Consider the following 24,520-nt stretch of genomic DNA (forward strand, 5'->3'; position numbering starts at 1 on the left):
ACACTTAACATGGTACCTGGAACGTTATAGTGGCTTTAACTAATATATGCCCTCCTTGTTACTATTTTAGTTGGTATGAGTGACTCATACTGATGATTTTGCAGTAACAGTGCAAAAACTGTAGGCCAAGCCATTCTTCCAGCCAACTGATTTTTGCACACGACTATGGTATAGGAGCCACTAGGTAGTGTCCTGGAGAAATCAGCAGGAGATGTCATAGACCTGGTCACTCCACACCGTGCTCTTTGGTTCATTTCTCTGTATAGTGGCAACACTACCTGCTGCCCTTCAGTTCAGAGCATGAATGACTAAGAGAGGAGGTGACACCAAGATGACGATGTGGCTTGGGGAGAGGAAGAGATGGCCTTGCAAAGAGGCAGGATGTATTTTATCAGCCAAGTTGTTCCCAGATTCCCCCTCTTAAGTTACTCCCCTTGGCTTCCCACAGTTGCCAGCCTTAAGATTCTATGTTCCTTCTGACTTTTTCTCACAAACATAGTTCACCTCTTGATGATATTATAGCACATCTTTATTCCCACGGTGATATTCAGCACCATTAGTCACAACAATAAAAGGGTCTACTCATAACTGAGAAAGACAGAGAGATGAATAATTCAACAATGCTGAAGGCCATCAACATAATCAAAATTCCCTGTAACAGAAGAAGGAAAAAGAAGAATCATGATATTAGCACAATAATGGTTTTTCTAAAGCCAATGAGGTAAAAATTCCCAGTTAAGAAAAGCTTTCTCCCGAAAGTCTCAGGTGTATCTGACTCTTGTAGAGGATCACGAGAGCATACAGTTGTTGCAGCACAGGAGAGCACATCACAGCTCAGGACAGCACATTATTTTCTTAGAGAAAGTCAGGCAACGCAATCCACTTTCTATATCATATGCCGGAAATGCCCCATTTCATGAATATATACAATACAAAGAAATAATTTCAAAAAGTGGTCTGTTCAAACCATAAGAGACTCTTAATCTCACAAAACTGCGGGTTGCTGGGGGGAGGGGGGTTGGGAGAGGGGGATGGGGTTATGGACATTGGGGAGGGTATGTGCTATGGTGAGTGCTGTGAAGTGTGTAAACCTGGTGATTCACAGACCTGTACTCCTGGGGCTAATAATACATTATATGTTAATAAAAAAATTTTTTTAAAAAGTGGTCTGTTGAAGGAGAAAGAAAGATTAAGAAATAGGAAAAAAAAATAGAAGCAGAACTAGAAAAGGAAAGGAAAAGAGGGGAAAAACCCTACAGGTACAGACAAAAGAGGAACATGTATAAAAAGACATAGAAACAAGCATAGGCGAATAGTACCATCTTCTGTTCTTTTTATCACGGCTAGAGGCCGTTTTCAAATGCTTTCAGCTTGGCAACAGAGAGCGTGAATAGGATACACGCCTTGTTAGGAGCCCAGAGGCAGGACACAGAAGTGTTTTGCCAGTGAATGTTTGTAAAAGTTTGTGAAGGTCGATATGGTTAATATTCTATCCTGCAACTGTATCTACGCTTTGAGTATATGTTGAAATATTGTTTATTTTAGAGTCACATTGTTTTTAATGGCCACATAATATCTCATGGTATAGTTGCCATAATTCATTTATTCTTTAGTGACAGGAAATTATTTCCTTTTCCTCCTCTTCTGTTGCGTTTGTTCATTAATGCTCTGAATGATGCTGCAATAAATGTTTTTGTTCATATGCTCTTATATGTAGGTGTTTAATTGCTATGGAGATAGCTACCTGGATATCTTTCATATAAGTAAACCCCTCCTTGCTTTCCAAAATGGTAGTAACATTTCAGATTTCTGCCACCGATACAAGGAACATCATTGTCACCATTTCCCTACCTGTGATAATTTTTATAGCTTTAATTTTTACCAATCTAATGAATGTATCTTTGTCCACTATTAAGTTAATTGGCATTTCCCTGACTCCTGGTGAATTCGAGCCTGACTCTGAGTCTATTTGGCCATGACGTTTGCATTTTTGTAAATTCCTTCCTCATAATCTCATCCATTTTTAAAATTTTGTTCTTGATTTTTGTCAGTTATATTCCTTCTTTGTATGTAAAAGCATTGAAACTGCTATTATCTGCCTTACAAACATTTTCCACTTTTAAAAAAATATATATGTATTTTACCCTTTTTTGATTTCCAGATCAACATATATTATACATTCCCATCACCCCAGAAAGTTTGCTTGTGTCGCTTCCCAGTCAGTGCCCTTCCCCACCCAGAGGCAACCACTATTCTGATTTCTAACACCACTTAATAACTTTTCCTGTTCATTTTTGTATCTGAATTTGTTCATTCAGTGTAGTGGACTGAGGTTCATCCATGCTCTTGCATGTATCAGTAGTCTGTTTTCTTTCTTGTTGCTCAGTAATATTCTGTTGTTTGAATAATCAGTTCCTGCAGCCACTCTGTTGTTGATAGACATTTGAATTATTCCTAGTTTTTAACTGTAATGAATAGGTTTTTTGTGAACATTCTTGTATATATTACTGAGACATAAAATGGGCCTGATTAGCTTTGATAAAAACTACCAAATAGTTTTCCAAGGTGGTTGAGCCATTTTACATTCCCACCAAAAAGGTATAAGAATTCCATTTGTTTCACAAATATTGTTCCTGTCAACATTGTGTTTTGACAGCCCCTTTCATTGAAGCCATTCAGGTGTGCATACAAACATTGTGATTTTGAATTTGCATTCCTCTGGTAACTAATAATGTTGAGCACATTTTTACATGCTTCCTGGCTGTTGGCATATCTTCTATTGTGAAGTGTTTGTTCAAGTCCTACTCATTTTTTTTGGTCTTTTTATTATTGATACTCAGGAGTGCTTAATATATTCTGGTTAGGGTCTCCAGTCAGATATATGCATTGAGGAGATTGTCTCTCATTCTGTGCCTTTCCTTTTCCTTTTCCTTATTTTTTAAAAATTGAAATGTAATTGACATGTAACACTGTGTAAGTTTAAGGCGTGCTGTCTGTTGAGAGCAAGCATTTTATGTTGCAGTATGATTATCATTGTGGCATTAGCTAACACCTCTCTCATGTCATGGGAATATCATTTCACTTTCTGTGATAGGACAAATTTAAGATCTCATCTCTTTGTAACATTGAAGTATAATAATACAGTATTGTTAACAACAAGCACAATGCTGTGCGTTAGAGCTCCAGAAGTTTTTCATCTTCCAATAGGAAGTTTGTATTCTTTGACAAACATCTGTCCCAATTCTCCACCCCACAGCCCCCGGTAACCACCATTCCACTCTGTTTTTATGAATGTGGCTTTTTAAGATTCCACAAGTAAGTGATAATTGTAGAGTATTTGTTTTCCTCCATCTAGCCAGATGGAGATCTCATTTAGCATAATATCTTCAAAGTTCATTCACATTGTTGAAAATGGTAGGACCTCCTCCTTTCTTGTCGCTGAATAACATGCCATTGTAAATGTACCACATAAACATCCGTTGATGCTTAGCTTGTTCCCATGTTTTCGTTGTTATAAATAATGCTCCAATGAATATGAAGATGTTCCTATCTCTTTGAGTTTTTTTTCTTTTCTTTCTGATAAATACTCAGAAGTGGAATTGCTGGATTTTATAGTAGTTTTGCTTTTAATTTTTTGAGGAGAGGGTCTTCAAGATATGGAGACATATCGTTTTCCATAGTGGCTGTACCAATTCCCATTCCCAACACTAGTGCACAGGGGTTCCCTTTCCTCCACAACCTCACCAACACTAGTTATTCCTTGTCTTTTTGATAATGGCCTTCTAACAGATGTAAATTTCATTGTGGTTGTGATTTGCATTTTCCTGATGACTCATGATACTGAGCATCTTTTCGTGTACCTGTTAACCATCTGTTACGTCTCCTTCAGAAAAATGTATATTCAGATCCTCTGCTCATTTTTTAATTTTTTTTTTTGTTCTTGAGTTGTACGAACCCTTTATATATTTTGCTTAGTAGATATATGATTTGTAAATATTTTTTCCTATTCTATAGGCTGCATTTTCATTTTATTGGTGATTTCCTTTGTTGTACAGAAGCTTTTTAGTTTGATGTAGCCCCACTTGTTTATTTTGCTTTTATTGCTTTTACTTTGGATGTCAAATCCAAAAAAATCATTGCCAGGATGGATATCAAATAGTTTACGACCTGTGTTTTCTTCCAGGAGTTTTATGGTTTTAGGTCTTACATTCAAGTCTTTAATCTATTTTTTAAATTAATTAATTAATTTATTTTTTTCAGCGTAACAGTATTCATTGTTTTTGCACAACACCCAGTGCTCCATGCAGTACGTGCCCTCCCTATTACCCACCACCTGGTTCCCCCAACCTCCCACCCCCGCCCCTTCAAAGCCCTCAGGTTGTTTTTCAGAGTCCATAGTCTCTTATGGTTCACCTCCCGCTCCAATTTCCCTCAACTTCCCTCTCCTCTCCATCTCCCTGCCATTTGCGACGACGTGGATGGAACTAGAGGGTATCATGCTTAGTGAAATAAGTCAATCGGAGAAAGACAACTATCATATGATCTCCCTGATATGAGGACGTGGAGATGCAACATGGGGGGTTAGGGGGATAGGAGAAGAATAAATGAAACAAGATGGGATTGGGAGGGAGACAAACCATAAATGACTCTTAATCTCACAAAACAAACTGGGGGTTGTTGGGGGGAGGTGGGGTTGGGAGAGGGGGAGGTGGTTATGGACATTGGGGAGGGTATGTGCTATCGTGAGTGCTGTGAAGTGTGTAAACCTGGTGATTCACAGACCTGTACTCCTGGGGATAAAAATACATTATATGTCTTTAATCTATTTTTAATTGATTTTTGTATATGGTGAAAGATAGTGGTCTGGTTTCATTTCTTTGTGTGTGGCTGTTTAATTTTCCTAATACCATTTATTGAAGAGACTGTCCTTTCCCTATCATATACTCTTGGCTCCTTTGTTGTAAATTAATTGGCCATGTATGATTGGGCTTATTTCTGGACTCTCTATTCGTTCCACTGATGTGTGTGTCTATTTGTATACTAATAGCATGCTGTTTTGATAACTATAGCTTTGTAGCATAGTTTGAAATCAGGAAATGTGATGGTTTCAGCTTCGTTTTCTTTCTTTCTCAAGACTGCTGTTGCTATTTGGGGCCTTTTGTAGTTCCATAAAATTTTTGGAGAAAAATGCCACTGGCGTTTTGATGGGAATTGCATTAAATCCGTAGATTCCTTTGGGTAGTATGGACATTTTTACAATATTAATCCTTCCAATCCATGAACAGGGGATATCTTCCCATTTGTTTGTGTCTTCAGTTTCTTTTATCAGTGTCTTAAAGTTTTTAGTATACAGATCTTTCACCTCCTTGATTAAATTTACTCTTAAATACTTTATCTTTTTTGATGCAGTTGCAAATGTGATTGTTCCCTTAATTTCTTTCTCATGGCTCTTTATTTTATAGATGTGCAAGTGATTTTTGTATATTGATTTTTGTATCCTGCAATCTTCTTGAATAAATTACTAGTTCTAATCGTTTTTTTGGTGAAGTCTTTAGGGTTTTCTAGGTATAATATGTCCTCTACAAACAGAGATATTTTTACTTTTTTCCTTTCTGATTTGGATGCTTTTCTTTGTTCTCTTCCCTTCCCCTTCCTCTCCCTTCTTTTTTTTTCTTTCTTTCTTTCCTCAATTGCTCCGTACTCCGTGCTCTTGTACTGTGTTGAATAGAAATTAAGAGACGAGGCATCCTTGTCTTGTTCCTGATTTTAGAGGAAAATCTTTGGCTTTTCACTGTTTAGTATCGTGTTAGCTGTGGAGTTGTCGTATACGTCCTTTATAATGAGGTATGATTTTTATCTCAGTGTGTTGAGAATTTAAATTTTTTCAGGTTGAATATTTTTTTATTATTCTTTTCAGCGTAACAGAATTCATTGTTTATGCACCACACCCAGTGCTCCGTGCAATACGTGCCCTCCATAATACCCACCACCTGGCTCCCCCAACCTCCCACTCCCCGCCCCTTCAAAACCCTCAGATTGTTTTTCAGAGTCCATAGTCTCTCATGGTTCATCTCCCCTTCCAATTTCCCTCATCTCCCTTCTCCTCTCCATCTCCCTATGTCCTCCTTGTTATTTCTTATGCTCCATAAATAAGTGAAACCATATAATAATTGACTCTCTCTGCTTGACTTATTTCACTCAGCATAATCTCTCCCAGTCCCGTTCATGTTGATACAAAAGTTGGGTATATTCTTTTTCTGCATCTATTGAGATGGTCATATGATTTTCATCCTTCATTGTGTTGGTGTGGCATATCACATTTATTGATTTGTGTATGTTGAACCATCCTTGCGTCCCTCGAATAAATACCACTTGATAAGTGTATGAGACTTTTAGGGTACCTGGGTGGCTCAGTTGTTAAGCATCTGCCTTTGGCTGAGGTCGTGATCTCAGGGTCCTGTGATCAAGCTCCGAGTAGGGCTCCCTGCTCAGCAGGGACCCTGCTTCTCTCTCTCCCAGTTCCCCTGCTTATGTTCCCTCTCTCACTGTCTCTCTCTTTGTCAAACAAATTCTTTAAAAAAATAGTGTATGAGACTTTTAATATACTATTGAATTGAGTTTGCTAACAAATGTGTGGAGGATTTTTGTGTATATATTCATCAGAGATATCGTCTTGCAATTTTCTTTTCTTGTTGTGTAGTTGTCTGGTTTTGGTGTGGGTAGTCCTGGGCTTATAAAATGAATTTGGATCCTTCCTTTCTATTTTTTGTTCTTGAAGAGTTTAAGGATTGGCATTAATTCTTCTTTATTATTTTTTAGTCTGATTTTTGAAATTTTTTAAAAAAATTATTTTCAGTGTAAAAGAATTCATTGTTTATGCACCACACCCAGTGCTCCATGCAATACATGCCCTCCATAATACCCACCACCTTGTTCCCCCAACCTCCCACCCCCCGCCCCTTCAAAACCCTCAGATTGTTTTTCAGATTCCATAGTCTCTTATGGTTCATCTCCCCTTCCAATTTCTTTCAACTCCCTTCTCCTCTCCATCTCCCTGTGTCCCATTAATTCTTTAAATTTCTAGTAGAATTCACCAGTGAAACCATCTGGTTCTGGACTTTTCTCTTTTGGGACATTTTGATTACTGATTTGGTATTCTGTGTTCAGGACTAATTTGCCAATACCAATTGTTTTCAGTTTTTGTTAGTCTGCTATCTTTACTTCAACTTTACTTTTAAAAAAACATCTTCACTCTGGATTGACAGTATTTTATTTCATCAGTTTAAAATGTCTTTCCACTGTTTTCTGGCCTCTATCAGTTCACCTTTGTCCTTTGATGGTATTTACCCCCCTCCCCTCAGCTTCTTTTTACGTTTTGCTCTTTATATCCTTTTCCCCCCAGAAATCTGAGTATTGTGTGCTATATGTAGTTTTCCTTGTATTTTCCTGTTTGTGGTTCATGTCCTGTCTTTGATTCCTTTACAAAATCATTAGTCATTCTCTCTGTGAGCACTGGCCTGTGCTACATTTTCATTTTCTCTTTTGTAGTTCTTCAGTTGTATATAGGGCACATTTTTTCCATTCTTCTCTATGGCCCTTATGTTTGTTCTTTCTAATGCTTTATATCAATTTTTTCTCTTCTGGGATTAGTCTTTGTATTTTAGGCTGATTCTCTCCCTGTGTGTTTCTGAAGTGTCTAATACATGGTTTGCCCCATCTGCTGAGGGCTTAGTTTCAGTTCTATAAATTCCAATGACTTCTTTCTAATGGGTGTCAGTCTCCCATAATATTCTTCGACTTGTTCTCTTCTCTCTCAGAAATAACAGCCATGGGGCGCCTGGGTGGCTCAGTGGGTTGGGCCGCTGCCTTCGGCTCGGGTCGTGATCTCGGGGTCCTGGGATCGAGTCCCGCGTCGGGCTCTCTGCTCAGCGGCAAGCCTGCTTCCCTCTCTCTCTCTCTCTGCCTGCCTCTCTGTCTACTTGTGATCTCTCTCTGCCAAATAAATAAATAAAATCTTTAAAAAAAAAAAAAAAGAAAGAAATAACAGCCATGTTTATTGTCAAGTTTATATCTGATGACCCTATCATCTGGGTCACCTCTGAGTGGTTTCTATCACTGATTTATTTATTTTTTAATATTTATTTATTTATCTTAGAATGAGAGAGAGAGAGTGGGGAAAGGGGCAGGGAGAGAGAGAGAGAGAATCCTGAAGCAGACTCCCCGCTGAGCACAGAGCTTGAACTGGGCCTCAATCCCAGGATTCTGAGACCATGACCTGAGCCGAAACCAAGAGTCAGACACTTAACCGACTGAGCCATCCAGATGCCCTGATTATTTTGTTTTTGTTTTTCAGTTGTTCAGTCCTATCTTCTGGTATGACTAGTTTGTTATGTTTTGTTTTACACTTAATAATAAATGTAATATGCAAAAAAATGGTAGAAATCCTAAATTATGTTATCTTCCTCTGGGAATGAATTAATTTTCTTCCATCAGACAGATTAGGAGGTTACCATGATCAAAATAACTCAATGATGAATTTCAGTTTCATGAGGCTGGTCTGTTTCCTTTGTCCTTAGTTCTAGGGTGTAGTCTTTCTTCAGAAGTGAAATTTGTGGATGTTTACCAGACTCCACTCCTCCTCTTGGTGGACTCTGGACAATGTGTGTGTGTCCGCAGTGCTCTTCTTGGCTGCCAAAATCTCTTCTTGGCCTGTTAGCCTCCTAGCTTCCTATACACTTAGCTTCTGAGCTTTTTAATCCTACATATGTTAGGTGTCAGCAAATAACTTGTGGAGGAAAGCGATGGAGAATTTTGGATTTAGTTCAGCGTGCACAATTCTTACAGGATCCTTGCACTTTAAATCCTGGCTGCCCTGGTTTCTTTTGTTTGTATTCCAACTGTTGGAAATTTTTTGTTATCTTAATAAGCTTTTAATAAAAGTGATTTGCACTAGAGAGCTGCTCTAAGTTACTCTGTCATAACCAGAGAAAAGAGGATTTGTATATTTTACTATTCCTATAAATGCTCTTTGCTAGTATTTTCAGTAAACCAATCATTGGTTATTTTGAGCCTTTCTAAGGTGTGCATGATTTATTTATTTATTTACTAATTTCTGCTCTCGTCATTATATATTAATTCCTTTGTTCTTCTTTCTTTGGGCTAATTTTCTCTCCTTTAATCCCTGACATTAATATTTGGGCCATTATTTTTCAAAGTTTCATATTTTATAGTTTCTACATTTCTGAACTATGAATTGCCTTAAAACTATTGCTTTACCTTCTGCCCTCAAGTTTTTGAGCTTTCACTTCATGCTGTGATTCATATTGTGATTTCTTCCCTGATCCAATAATTACTTTGAAGCCTACTTCTTAATATCCAACCACACAGGCTGAAATTATTTTTATCATTGTTTATTGTTTTATTGCAAAGGAGAAACACTAGGACTTCAGCCTTTGGTATTAATCTGGAATTGTCTTGTTTACCAATATATAGTCATCTTTTGTTGGCATGAGTTACAAAAATGTGTATTCTTCGTTGTTGGGTATAATAGACTAAATATATCTCTTAGTTCTAGTTTTTTACTTTTGATGATGCCATTAGGTATTAAAACATATCGAAGTCTTAAAATCCTTCAAACCTTCACCGTCTTCTCAGGGAAAACTCAGGTCCTTAGCAAAGACAATAACAAAAACACCATTTGCTCCCTTCTCTACTTATATGTTAATGCTGACTGGTATTTTAAATACTTTATTTTTAATCTCAATATATATTATCGTTACTGCATTACACAAGCAGTATTCACTTGTATTTGTCCATACGTTTATCTCATTCTTTGTTCCTCATTCCTTCTTGCATCTCATTGTGCTGTCAATTTCTTTCTACCTGGAGTTCATTCTTTGTATATTAATTCTAGTCTGCATGAGGCAAGCTCAATATTTGTATCTCTAAAAATTCATTTCACTTCATTCTTGTAAGACTTTTTTCTTCTCTTATTTCTGTTTTAAGTTTTTATTTAAATTCTAGTTAGTTAACATATAGTGTAATATTGGTTTCAGCAGTAAAATTCAGTGATTCATCATTTACATATAACACCCAGTGCTCATCACAACAAGTGCCCTTCTTAATCCCCATTCCCCACTTAGCCCATCCCACACTCATGTCCCTTCAGCAACCCTCAGTTTTTTCTCTATAGTTAGAAGTCTGTTTCCTGGTTTGACTCTTTATTTTCCCTCCTTTGTTCATTTGTTTTGTGTCTTAAGTTCCACATAAGAATGAAATCATACGGTATTTGTCTTTCTCTGACTTATTTTGCTTAGCATAGTACACTCTAGCTTCACCCACGTCATTGCAAATGACAAGATTTCATTCTTTTTTCTGGTTGAGTAATATTCCATTGTGTGTGTGTACATGTATATATATACACATCACAATAATGGGTAGTGAATAATAGAGATTATTGGCTGGCAGTTATATTTTTCAGAACACTGAAGATATTGTTCAGTCTTCTGGCTTTTATTGTTGCTTTTGAGGAGTTAGGTATCAGTCCAGTTGCTTCTACTTTTTCCTTTAGTGATTTTCATAGGTTTTGTTTGTTTGTTTGTTTTTTCAGTTTTAGTTAAGATTACTGAGAATTGATAATGAAAAGAAACCATGATTTGAAAAATAGCTGCACTTTGAGTCAGCAAATTGACAAAGTGTACCAAAGCATGATATGCAAAACCAAATATCTAAGTTCAAGGTTTTAACATAAGATGTCTCAGAGCTTTATGTTCAAAATAAGGCCATGGAGAGATGTTTTTATGCTAATTCCATGTGAATTCATGTTTTCAAAAAATTAGACCATTGACTCCGCAACTCATCTAGTTCCCAAATCTAACCAATTCCCTTCCAGACTACTGTTACTCTCCCCCAAAGTTACCTTATGACTCCTCCAACTGAAGAAATCCTATAAATGACCTTTTCCATTTCCCCCTATTGTGTCTGAGACCCTATGATCTCCCTTGATTGCAAATTTAATAAATTCAGCTTTTAACTGCAATGGTGGTCCACCAAAGGACCGTCATTCCTGGTGGTCTTTGAAGGTGCTAAACAGTCACAGAGGCCCCAGAGAGGTCTAGTCAGACTCCTCATGATTATGGTTCTGGTCCGTTGACTCATTTAGTGCCTATTCCATTGACTGCCTGTGAGCAACCCTGTCCAGGGTTTGCACATCTATGTTTTTTTTTTTTTTTAAAGATTTTATTTATTTATTTGACAGAGAGAGATCACAAGTAGGCAGAGAGGCAGGCAGAGAGAGTGAGAGGGTAGCAGGCTCCCCTCAGAGCAGAGAGCCGGACGTGGGACTTGATCCCAGGACCCTGAGATCATGACCTGAGCCGAAGGCAGCGGCTTAAACCACTGAGCCACCCAGGCGCCCTGCACATCTATGTTGATGAGGCAAGTCAATTATTAGATAGGGTCATTTTATTTGTCCTAGGAATCAGGTTTCCCAGGACTTTTTCATTATCCTTTCATATTTATTCTTGTTTCCTTTCTCCTTGGTAGGGTAGGGGTGAAGAAAAAGACGGTCTGCCAAAGCTTTGCCACTAACCATCCTGTCTATCTGCCTTTTCTCTATATTTTTGTTTATCTATAAAAATAAATCCTGGGAAAGGAGTTATGTCTTGTTAGCCAGCCACCAGGACTAATAAGTGTCTCCTTGACCAATACCCTTTCTAGGACCAATTATCTTGGATTACTTATTAAAATCTTTTAAGAAACTTCTCCAGTCTTGTCTATATGTAGGAAATTGACTGTCGGAGAGACTCCTCTTCACATATTCTACCTGTCAGAGGCTGCTAATTTCTTGTGTCAGCAGGCAGGGTGGGTTTTCCAAGGCCTTCACTGTCCCCACTACCGTTTTTTTTTTTTTTAAGATTTTATTTATTTATTTGACAGACAGAGATCACAAGTAGGCAGAGAGGCAGGCAGAGAGAGAGAGAGGAAGGGAAGCAGGCTCCCCGCTAAGCAGAGAGCCCGAAGCGGGGCTCGATCCCAGGACCCTGAGATCATGACCTGAGCCGAAGGCAGTGGCTTAACCCACTGAGCCACCCAGGCGCTCCCCCATTACCTTCTTAATTCCTGGTAATCACTGACTAAATTCTCCAAAATTCTGTATTATATCTCAGCAAATGATTTGACTTTCATTCTGATAACTCTGATTATATAATAAATTGGGCAGTTTTTTCCACTACTTTTCCTTGCCAGCCATCTACTTAATCATTCTTTGTGACCTTAGGTAGGTGATTGGTTATTTTGGAGATATCATCAGGGAAAGAATACACTTGAGCCTTGCTGGAGAGGATCTTACTAAAATCAGCACCACCATTACCTCACTTATTACAGACATTAAGCTGTTGTCCTCTAGAAACTTTACAAAAGTAAATGGTCCAAAAGATACGACTATCTAATACATATGTGTCCCAAACTCCTCAGAATTAAGAACCAGACCACTTCCACTCAAGATGACTGGAACAAAACTATACTCCCTCAGAATGACCAATGCCATTGATGATGATGGGCTTATACTCTTAGCTATTTTATCTTCTCTATGCTAATTCAAGGTTCTGGATTATTGGTAGACAATTCTACTAACATCACTACCAGGACATCCTTCTTGAAAATATGTATTGTCATTTTCCTCCATTCACTCATGCTGACAATAAGGGACAAAAACTCCTGAAACTGATCCAAGAAGAAATAGGAAAACTAAACTAATAACAGGTAATTAGAAAAAAAAAAAAAACTTCTCAGAAAGAAAAGCCCAGACCTAGGAGACTTTAGCAGTGAAGTCTTCCAGATGTTTATGGAAAATTCAACATAATTTTTCTCAACTTTACCAAAATTTACCAAAATTTTTCTCAACTTTACCAAAAAGTATAAAAGGAAGCAGTAATTTCCAACTCCTGCTATAATGCCAGTATTAACCAGACACCAAAAAAAAAGATATCACAAGAAAAGATGAGTATAGACCAATATCCCTTATAAAAATGCAAAAATATTTAACAAATTGCCATAAAATTGAATCCAACAACATATTAAAAGAATTATACAGCATTACTGAGCGGGATTTATCCCAGGAATGTAAGGTTTATTTAAGATAAAAAAGTCAGTCAGTGCAATTGCACCATAACAATAGAATAAGGAACAAAAATGACATGATCATCTCAGTTGATACAGAAAAAGCATTTCACTAAATTCAGCACACTAGGAAAATATGTTCAACAAGCTAGGAAGAGAAAAGACTTCTTCAGCCTGATCAAATCCATCTAAAAACCCTCAGCCGCCATCATACTTTATGGTGAAAGATAAGATGTTTTCCTTCTAAGTACAGGAAAAAGATAAGGAAGGGATATCTGCTCTTGCAACTGGGATATTTTACTTCTACGAATACTCCCTTTTCCTTAGGTGACTGATAACATTCCAGCTTTCCTGACAAATCTTGATGGGTCTTGATGACTAATTTTTCTCTCCATGTAGATTTACATCTTTTACATTCCCTTAAACTAATCATAGTTGTGTTATGGAAAGAACAGAAATAAATGCCTGTTTTCAGTATATATTATGTTTTATCAGAAGCCCAGTCTAAAATATTCAAGCCAAAACCAAAACCATAAAAACATTCCACTTATGACTCTAACGTATATCTGGGACTATGAATTACTTACTACCATACTGCGATACCTGCATTTTTCTTCCTGTATCGCTCTACCTTTTATATTATACTCATTGTTGTACATGTTTTATCTTCTCTACTCATCTGTGAACTCCTGAGGTTGGGAGTTGTAATGTGTTTATTTTTCTATTCCACAATGCCTGATATAACCTATCAGATATGATTTCTATAAATATTTGTAAATAAAAGGAAAACACGTGTCAGCAACAGTATTTGGATTTTGCTGATTAGATGCTAATAAATCTTTATGATTATACCCATTACTCCTCACCATAAAAATGCAGCATACTTACAATGAATAGGGTAGCAACAGCCTGACACTGAGTAACTGTTTCAGCATAGCCACAAAAGAAGTGTTGATCTAGAATGAGACCAAATGTGAGGAGAATGACTCCAGCTAATGCTCCCAGGGCACTGAGAAAATTCATTAGTCGGCTCAGCTTCACCTGAAAGAGATGAAGACCATAACACTGAGTCTACAGACTAGAAGCAATGGTGGGGGAGGTTGGAGGGAGGATTTTTAGTCACAGCATTGCAATGCCACAAAGCAGCTGTGTGATCATATATGACACACTTCACCCCTCTGGCATCAGGCTGTCAGCCAGAGAATGAGGGAATCCAGCGAACCTTCAATAACCCTTCCATCCCCCACAATCTGTACCTAAGTTAACTCCCATTTAGTTGTGGGGAGGGGTGCACACTTAGGCATAGCCACATTGCACTGCACTTTGATGCTCTGATAAAAGTCATGGCCTATTCACATTTTTGTTTTATGACTCTGTTCAACTAAACATTGTATTTCTTTGCAATTTTTATTTCTTCCTTAAATTTCAAAACTGCAGGAGAACTGCTGTGTTGGAAATAATTTATTGGCTTGTTAATATCTCACATTTTTGATTCCTTGAGAAAAGTAAAAATATTCTCCTTATAATTTACCTGTAAGTGTACCTTCTGCATTCATTAACACTGTATTATTTATTTTGAACTTCTGCTTATAAGGTTTATTTCATTAATTAAATTATTTTTTAATTAGGTTGTCTTCACAGTGTGCCCATCATGAGAGTCAAACTAGTGCTTTTCAAAGCGCTTGACAACACAGAAAGAATGAATGAAAGAGTTACTGGAATACTGAGACCCATTTTACCATGTGGCTTAGGAACTTGGCTTGTGTTCTGCGCCTAAGTGTTTTTATATATAAAATAAGAAGCTGGATGTCCTAGAAAGGTCTTCTGGAACTGGCGTTTTACGATCCTATGGACAAAAGACCAATGCTGTTGATTGGTATCAGTACTTGACAGTTTGTGGAATTATAGTGAGTTAATGATTTTCCAAATTCATTTTCGATGCTAGAATTAATTACTTCAAAGTTATAAATTTTTAGTGAAGGGGAAAATGTAACTCACCAGAGTTTTTGTGGTTTTTCTTTCCAATGCGACTAGGAAGGCTCCAGAATTAATGAACTATTAAAAAGAATAAACATTTTAGTAATGGGCTTGCTTAACTGCTGTTGAAGTGTTATCAGAGAATAAACTTCTATGTGTTTCATTAACATACTTTCCTTCCTAGTTCACATGATCCTCAGAGCAGTGAACATGGTGACATGCCTGGTAAAATTGTCCACAAATGAGTAGTGGACAAAACATTGAACTAGAAATTAGCTTTAGCCTTAAAGGTCTGTTTGAACATGAGATTTTTCTTTTTTTCTTTTTTCTTTTCTTTTCTTTTCTTTTTTTTTTTTTTTTTAGCTTTATTGGGCTTGTTTTCTCATCTACCTTCCTTTTATAGCTATTGAGGACTGAGCTTTGGTATCATTCCACACTGGTGTCAAATCAATTCACAACCAATAAAATCAGATTCTGTCATTCTTATAAGAAACATCCTTCATACCCATTTGCAATCCAGTGTGTCCTGCCAGCTAATATGCTGAGCATTCTAGAAAAAAAAAATCCCAAGAATTTTCATGGAGGTGAGTCTCATGTAGTAGCATCATTATCTGATAGAAATTCCAAATTGGACTACAGCACATGCATTTTTAAGCTTCCAGTCCCACTGCCTGGTATTTCTTCAGCCTCATCTCTTCGCCCTCACTCTTATAGTCCTCAGGATAGAAAGTGTTCTCCCATACCTTGAAACTTTTGTTCATGGTTCTCCCTTGGCATGCAGCAAGATATCCCTACCCCTTATGCCCAGCCATTTCCTGCTCTCTACCATTCCCCACCACCCTTCCTCTGTATGTGCCCTCATCTTGATTAACCACCCATTCTTTAAAATGCAGCCAAGCTGGAGTGTCTCTGGGCATCTCCCCCTCCTTTTTGTAGGTGCCTTTCCCACATTGGCAATTCCTGTGTCTATCCCCACTCTGATCACACCCTATGGTGATGATCTGACTCTCTACTTGAGAGACCTTGAGACTAAGAACTGCTTTTTCCCTGAATTCCCACACACAGTCCATTCTCTGGCACTAAACCAGGTGCTTAAATAATGTTTATTGAATGAAATTGAATAAATGTCTCTGTGTAGCTCAAAGGTACATCTGAGAAGCCCTCCCTGTTTCTTTACTTCTCCAAAGAGTAAACGGATCTTTCATCTCTCCTTACATGAGCACTTTCTACACCTGTGTGATGTCATTTATCATATTACCTTGAAATGGCCTGTTTACATGTTTTCTTGCTGAATCTAGAGCCCTCTGAAGGAAGGGCTCATATATTATTATTTTTGTTTATTTTTTCACCAGTTTTACTGAGATGTAATTGACATACAGTACTGTATAAGCTTAGGGCAGATGCATAATAATTTGATCTACATATATTGTGAAATGATTATAACATGTTTACTTCACATCAATTATTTCATATAGATACAACCCACCCCTCCTAAAGGAAAGGGAAAGAAAGAAAAAGAGAAGAAAAAGAATATTTTTCTTTGTGATGAGAGTCTTTTAACATTGACCCTCTTAAAAAATGTTCATATATATCATACAGCAGTGTTAACTGAAGTCATCCTATTGTACATTGTATCCCTAGTACTTATTTATCTTATTACTAGAAGCTTGTTCCTTTTGATCACCACCCTCCATCCCCTCTCTCCTCACTCTCTGCCCATGGTAACCTTAAATCTGAGCTCTTTTTCTATGAATTTTTTAGAATTCTAAATACCAGTGAGATCATGCAGTATTTGTCTTTCCCTGTCTGACTTACTTCACTTAGCATAATGCACTTAAGGTCTAACCATGTTGTTGCAAGTGGCAGGATTTCTTTGTGTGTGTGTGTGTGTGTGTGTGTGTGTGTGTGTGTGTATACACACACATGCATGCACATATATATAGAGAGAAAGAGTGTTTAATAATAAATTCTATATATAGAACTTAACTATATATACACACATATGTATGTATGTATATATGTATGTATACATATATGTATACACACACTTTATCATCCATTCATCTTTTGATGGACACTTTGTTTACATGTTTTGACTTTAGTGACTAATGCTGCTCTGGGCATGGACATGCAGATATATCTTTGACAGAGGGTTTTCATTGCCTTTGGATGTATTCCCAGAAGGGGAATTGCTGGATCATAAGGTCATTTTAATTTTTTGAGGAAACTTCATACTGTCTTTCATAGTGAGGGTCCATGTATTATTAACCTTTGGATCCTCGTTGCCTTCCTCTATGTATCTGATTTATAATAGATATCAACTAATTTTTGAATGAATGAATGGACAAATGATATCAAGACCCAAGGGCATATCTCCAAAGGCACCTCAGGACCCAATGATGGAACATCAGTAACTCTGATGAATTAATGGGGAAATAATTTCAACAAAGTTGATTTTTATTTTATCTTTTCAAAACATATCCTAAAACTGAATGCAGCTCATTTGGTATTTAAGAATTCCCTATTTTCCCTGTTGTCATGGCTTCAAATTGAACTCAGTTGACTATACTCACCAAAACAGAGCTCCAGAATGGATATCCTGAAACAAATATAAAAGGGAACCTTGGGTACGGATTTTCAAGGGTGAAAAGGAAAACAACTCCAAAAGAAAAGTTCATCACTCCAAACAGGATCTGCATAGCCTATAAATAGAGGGATAAGTCATGGTAAGGAAAAAGCAAAGTGGTAGGTTTCCTTTTCAAAAACATACAGAATCTTCTTTGGGTTAAAAGGATTTTACCTTCTTTTATAAATAGGGAAGGATAATAGAAGCCCCTTTATGATGCTCCCAAGTGTTTTCTTGATTCCTTTATCTGATATTTGGTAACAGGTGAAATGATCTAAATTAGTGCTCTGGAAAATGTAGCCCATGGATTGGCAACATTAGGATCACCTGAGAATTAGAGATGCAGACTCTCAGCTCTATAACCTATATCCTCTGCTTACTGAATAGAATCCCCAGGTTAGACCATGTCAAACTCTCCAAGCAGCAGGGAAATGCAAAGCAAAATCACAAAACGACAGAACCTCACTTCTGTTAAAATGGCTATCATCAGAAAGACAAGATAGCAAATGCTGGTGAGAATGTGGTGCATTGTTGGTAGAGATGTTTCATTATGGAAAAGAGAATGGAGATTCCTCAAAAAATTAAAAATAAAACAAATAATGAAAAAAAAGTAGAGCAGTGGTTTGACGATTGCTAGGGAAGACTGGTGAGAATGACATAAAGAATGGAAGTTATTCCATGTGTGAGTGTTTGTTCTCTGCCCTTTTACTCTCCATCTGCCTTCTCTGAGTCCTCTCATTTATTCCTATAGCAACGATGAACTTTAAGTAGGTGAGTTTTGAAGGATATCCTTTTCTTCAAGTCCAAGTCCATTTGAGTAAGTTCAACTGAATAGCCACTATCCATTAATCTAAACTATTAAAATTGTTTTCTAACTGGCTTTTCTGCACCAGCTTTCTCTCTCTCTATTCCAATGTTATGTCAGTGCTGAAGTAAGATCGCAAAACGGAACCAATCTGGTTCCTCCTCTCAGTTTGTTTGAAACAATGCTCCCGAATCTGGTGCTTATCAAATTCAGGGAAGCGTTTGCAAAATACAGATTACAGATTTCAACAGCACCCCCCCTCCCTGCCAACTGTCTCAAAACTCCTATTCAGGGGCACCTGGGTGGCTCAGTGGGTTAAGCCTCTGCCTTTAGCTCAGGTCGTGATCTCAGGGTCCTGGGATTGAGCCCCACATCCGGCTCTCTGCTCAGCAGGGAGCCTGCTTCCCCCTCTCTCTCTACTTGCCTATCTACTTGTGATCTCTCTATATATATCAAATAAATAAAATCTTTAAAAAAAAACAAAACTCCTATTCAGTAGTTCTGGAGCAAGGCCTGGAGACTTGGTATACACATTTTATAAAGCTCCTTAGGTGCACTGTTGATTTCACAAATTGGAAGCTACTTGTCAATAAAGTCTAAGTAAGGATGGATATAAGATTCTTGGCAATTAGGTCTCCAAATTACCTTCCTGGTTGTTTCCTTTTCTACCTCAAATATTATTTTTCACACTTAAAAAATGTTGGTAAAATATCTATAACAAAATTTACCATACATATGTACCATTTTACTTAAATTAATAGGCTTTATTTTAATTAAATATTTTAAGATTTTATTTATTTATTTGACATAGAGCACAAGCAGGGGGGATGCAGAGGGAGAAGCAGGCTCACTGATCTTTTTGTCGCCATATTTTGGCCTTTCCAGAATGTCACATAGTTGAAATATAGTTGAAATCATATAGTTTTTTGTCTTTACAGGCTGGCTTCTTTCAATAGAAATGTGTATTTTAGGTTCCTCCATGTCTCTTCATGGTTTGTTGGCTTATTTATTATGGGTACTGAATAACATTCCCTTGTATGGATGTCCTGCAGTGTATTTATCCATCCTGATTTTTCTTACTTCTTTTTTTGTTTATCTTTTAATCTTCTTAAAGCTTTCAAGTCTAATTTGCTCACTCCCAGCTCTCTTTCGTTATTCCCAAACTATGCTACCATGAGCTCTTTGCTCACGATGCTTTCTCTGTCTAGAATACTCTGCTTTCCTCCTTCTTTTTCATTTCTACTTATTAAAATTATGTCAATTCTTTAGTGTTCAGATTAAATGCCAAATTTACCATAACGTTGCGCCATTGCTTTTAGATAGAACCCAGTGTTCCCTTTCTGGGTTTCCCTGTCCCTCACCCCTTATCATTTATGGGTCTTATTAGATGCTACTGTGAAATGTGGTATTTAATATTGTTATTTTATTCTTTCTAAAGTATGCATTTATTCTCCTCAATGAGAGAAACTAGGTTGTATTTATTTCTATAACTCCTGTAGTGTCTAACATAATTTTTTGGACATAGTTCAATCCATTTTTCTTAAAGTAATTTGAACTCTTTAGTGGGAGTTTCAGTACCATTATATTTGAATAGATGCTAAAGCACTTCAGGTTGATGGCCCTTTTCTGCATGTCAATGGGCCATCTTTCTCTACTCCTCCCCTCCTCGGGGCGGGGCGGGAAGGGGGGGGGAATCAGTTTCTATTTTCCACTCTTGAAGGCTTGGGATTGAAACGACAAATATTTTGTAAGATATAAACACTATCACAGTCTTAAACATACTGAATCACATTTTCTGAAAGGAGGATTGGTAAATAAAAAATAATTAATAGTCATGAAATGCTAGGGAGATACTTTTCATCTTTTGTTCAAGGTCATTTGTTAAGAACCTTATTGCTACAGGTACCGAGAGTTTCTTTTTAGTTTTTTTGGCCTTAGAGCTTCTCCTTAGCCTTTGCCTCAGTACAGAAGCAGGCTAATGAGAAAAGGGCACTCCGGAAAAAGAGGAAGGCTTTAGAGTTCGTAACTAATCCTGATATTGCTGCCAAGAAAAAGCTGAAGAAACACAAAAATAAAAGTGAAGCGAAGAAGAGAAAGATAGAGTTCCTGCGTCCAGGCTATAAGATCAAGAGACAAAAGCGCCACAGCCTGAAAGATTTAGCAATGGTGGAGTAATGTGCTCCCTCTGCTGATAAAGTATCTCAATCTACCCCAAAGCATGAACTTCTCAGCGTATCTGCTGGTCTGAAATCACAGCAGGTTTTATTATTTAAGTTAAACTGGCACAGGTTGTATATTACACAGTTTAATATAATCATGCTCATATATTTTTAAATTAAAACATCTTCATAATATTACTGTTACCTTCACTGTCTAAAAAACATGTGACACTTTTTTTTAAGACAACAGCAAAACAAAACATATAAGTTAGGAATGAAAGTGATTTGCAGTATTTTTATGGGGAATATTATAAAACTTTATCAAAAGGCATTAAAAGAAATCTGTGCAAATGGAGAAATAACCATGATCATGGTCAGGAAGATGTAGTATCTTAAGATACTAGTTCCTCCCAAGTTGGATCCCACTGGTTAAAGGCATATCTGTGTATAATTGCAAGAATTCTTCATATTATCCTAACAAACCAGTTCTAAAATTTATATGGAAGATAAGCTGAAAATAACCATGATGTTCTTCAAAAGCGTAACAGAGTTTTTCCCTGGTCAGATATCAAAAGTAAGTCACAAGAAGTGCTATCCATAGTGACCATGTGATAAATTCTACATGAAAATTAAAAATTTTTGTTTGTGCAGACACAAGTGGGATATGGTATGTAGCATATACGGATAATGAATGTAGTACGCAGGTTATATAATGAGTTAAGTATGAATTACCAAAGGCAATCCAGTAGAAACAGTGTCAGGAAGGAGAAACAGGCATTGCAGAGAAGAAAAATAAATGGCCCTTAAATATTAATACTGAGCTGATGTAGCTATACTGGTTCTTAAACATTCAAGTACTTATGTACTAGTTGCTAAATAGTCACTGCCTTGAGACACAGAAGTGCCACCCTGGCTACCTGAGTCCTGGATTCCCTATCTCCTCACATCAAAAATTATAGAATTAACAGATGGACTGGCAGGGGTCCTCCCCCTACATCAGCTATGTCTATTTATTAAATATTTTTAATCACTCCTGTATTCAACCTCAATAATTACAAAAATGCAAATTAACATCAATGAAATTCCATTTTGAACTCTTTAGGTTGATAAGGTTGATGATGCCAAGTGCTGGCAAGCTTGGTGAAGCAAAGGGAACTCTTATAAACCACTTTGGAAAACAAAAAAAAAAAAAAAATAGTCATGAAATGGAGAAGTGTGTGGAGAGATGAGCATTTACAGTATTAAGGGGATTTTCTGCAAAATCCCCGCATATAAAAATATATCATATTGTGAAACTGAATTCTGAGTCTTGATTGGGAAAATGTAAAACTGTAGAACTCGGTAACCCAGGATATAAAATCTGATCTATTGACTTCTACTTGATTTTCTCTTTCTTTTCTCTGAACTTAACTAGGAAAAAACTCCTAGATCATCAGTTTGGAGATTTTTACTTTAATTGCAGCTTATTCATCTCTGTAGAACCTTGTACATAATTGGATTAGAAATGTGAGGTATACTTCCTGAATTGGATGGAAATAAAAGTTGGAATTAGCTCTTACCTTGAAACATTGTGCCACCAGACATTTCTTTCCCTCTTCTTCTTCCCCATCCCCCATTCAACTTCTGTTGCAAAGTTATAGAATCTATAACACCCTGCTGGGGGTGGCTGATTAAGCCCATGGTTCATAGACTGAGTGGCTTATAAAAAACAGAAATCTATTTCTCATGGTTCTGGAGACTGAAAGTTTGAGATCAGAGTGCCAGCATGGTTGGGTTCTGGTGTAGACCCCTTCTGGGTTGTAGACTGCCAACTTCTCTTTTGTAACTTCACATAGTAGAAGGAGAGCTAGCTACTTCTATGACCTCTTCTTATAAGGGCACTAATCCCATTCATGAAGACTTTATCATCAAGAACAATTATCCCCCAAAAGCCCCACCTCGAAACACCATTACTTTGGAATTATGGTTTCAAGTATGAATTGTGGGGAACACAAATAATCCATAACACACCCTCAGTAGAGTAAACATTGGGGCAAATCTGACTTACCCCTAAGATTTTCATTTTTGTAGCAAGTGATTTTGGAAAAGGGCCACTCGTATCATAGATTGTGGCTGTAAGTTCTGTTGATCGCAACTCAGGAACATTAATCTCTGGAGGAAATACCAGAAACACAGGATTGTGTACAGAGTTTGAATCCATGATGGTGCAGTTGATATTTTGAAATGAAAAAATGTTCTTGATGGTACTTAAGTCTAGACCATGTTCTTCTTCTGTATTAAGGCTGCCTGGAGCTCTGGCATTGTTGTGCTTTGTCTTGGAATTGTAGAACCATAGAGTCACAGAGTCATGGAATCTCAGGATTGGTCGAGATCTCAAGGTTAATGAGTAAAATACCCAGGACTGGAGGTCAGAAGACCTACCCGTAGTCCTAGTTCAGTCAGGAACTCACTGTGACCTTGGACAAATCACATCCTCTTTCTTGGTTTCAGATTCCATATATGCACATTGATCAGGCTGGGCTAGATGATCTGTGAAGACATTTTAGTTCCCAAATAAGTATTGTGAATACTTACTCTAGTTCTCTGTCTTTAGGAGGTAAGGGACAAAACCTCTCAGACCCTCAGAATTAAGAATTTACTTCTTGAGGTAGACATAGTGTCTCTTTAGCCTATAACTTTTGGTTTTGCCACATGATTTTATTAGCTTTGGCTGTGAACAAACCACCTCAAAATTTATTGGCTTCAAACAACCAGCATTCGATTTTGCTCAGAATTCTGTGGGTCATGTGGGTGGTTCTACTGGTCTGGTTGAGCTCAGCTCTTATGTGTCAGGTTTTCTCTGCATCTGTGGTCATTTGGTGGAGTGGCCAAAGCTAGGTGATTTATCATGGCCTCAGTCACATATCTGGCAGTTGGTAGACTCTTGGTTCTTCTCTAACTCACACATGTTTTTTAAACTTTTGCTGAATCACGCATGCTAATCTCTCAATGACCTAAGCAAATTGCAGAGACAACCCATATTTCAAAGGTAAGGAAACAGACTCCATTCATTCGCTGGAAGATTTGTACTGTCATATTGCAAGGACATGGATGAAGGGAGGAGAAGAATTTGTGTTCATTTATACACACTACCTTGTCATTCTCTGGTGTTTCCTAATAGATCAGATCTTCCTAAATTAAAAATCGTGATGTGACATTCTCTAGCCACTTGCCAGTTAGAAATATTAAAGGACCAATCCTCTTACAGTTTTTCCTCTGAATCTACTTTCCAGTATTCAATTTTTTGTGAACATGGAATCTTAATGCTTATCTTTCCTTGTGAAAATCCATTGATATTGGGTTAGTGTTCTCTGATTAAGCAAACTCTATTCCAATATACTTTATGATACCATGTCATCCTTATTTACTCATGTTTTAGATTTCCTCTGAACCTTTTCCAGTTGCTCTTTCTCTCTCTCTCTCTTTTTCCCTAAGCATGATGACTAGAACAATGTTTTAATAGCCATCAGACAAATGGTAGAAAGATTACTTGAAGTTTTTATTATGCTTTAATTCATGCAAGCTAAATCTGGAGAGGCAGTTCTGAAAGACTCAATTCTTGGAGCGTAAGAGCTTAGAATTCCAAACCCTTTTATTTACTAGGTATGAGGTCTTGGCTAAATGATACGTTAATTTACATATTCATATTACTTACTTATTTATTAAAATATTACATCTTTTATCTAAAGCTGAGAATAGTAGTTACCTTATAGGGCTATTGTAAGTGAATAATAAGGTATTTGGTATGTAGTGGATGCTAAATAAATAGTAATTACAAAAATAATAACAATCAAC

General features: G+C 37.2%; 1 protein-coding gene across 1 annotated transcript; it reads right to left on the reverse strand.

Moving 5' to 3' along the window:
• Window positions 1-556: 556 nt before the first annotated feature.
• MS4A5 (membrane spanning 4-domains A5) lies at window positions 557-22,886 on the reverse strand. Its single transcript, XM_046016384.1, has 5 exons — window positions 22,734-22,886; window positions 17,670-17,798; window positions 15,118-15,174; window positions 14,008-14,160; window positions 557-652 (listed from the first exon to the last, which is right to left on the reverse strand). The coding sequence occupies exons 1-5, from the start codon at window positions 22,884-22,886 to the stop codon at window positions 557-559; spliced, it is 588 nt and encodes a 195-aa protein (XP_045872340.1).
• Between the last annotated feature and the right edge of the window lie 1,634 nt (window positions 22,887-24,520).

The sequence above is a fragment of the Meles meles genome, chromosome 8, assembly GCF_922984935.1.
Source record: "Meles meles chromosome 8, mMelMel3.1 paternal haplotype, whole genome shotgun sequence".
NCBI lineage: Eukaryota > Metazoa > Chordata > Mammalia > Carnivora > Mustelidae > Meles > Meles meles.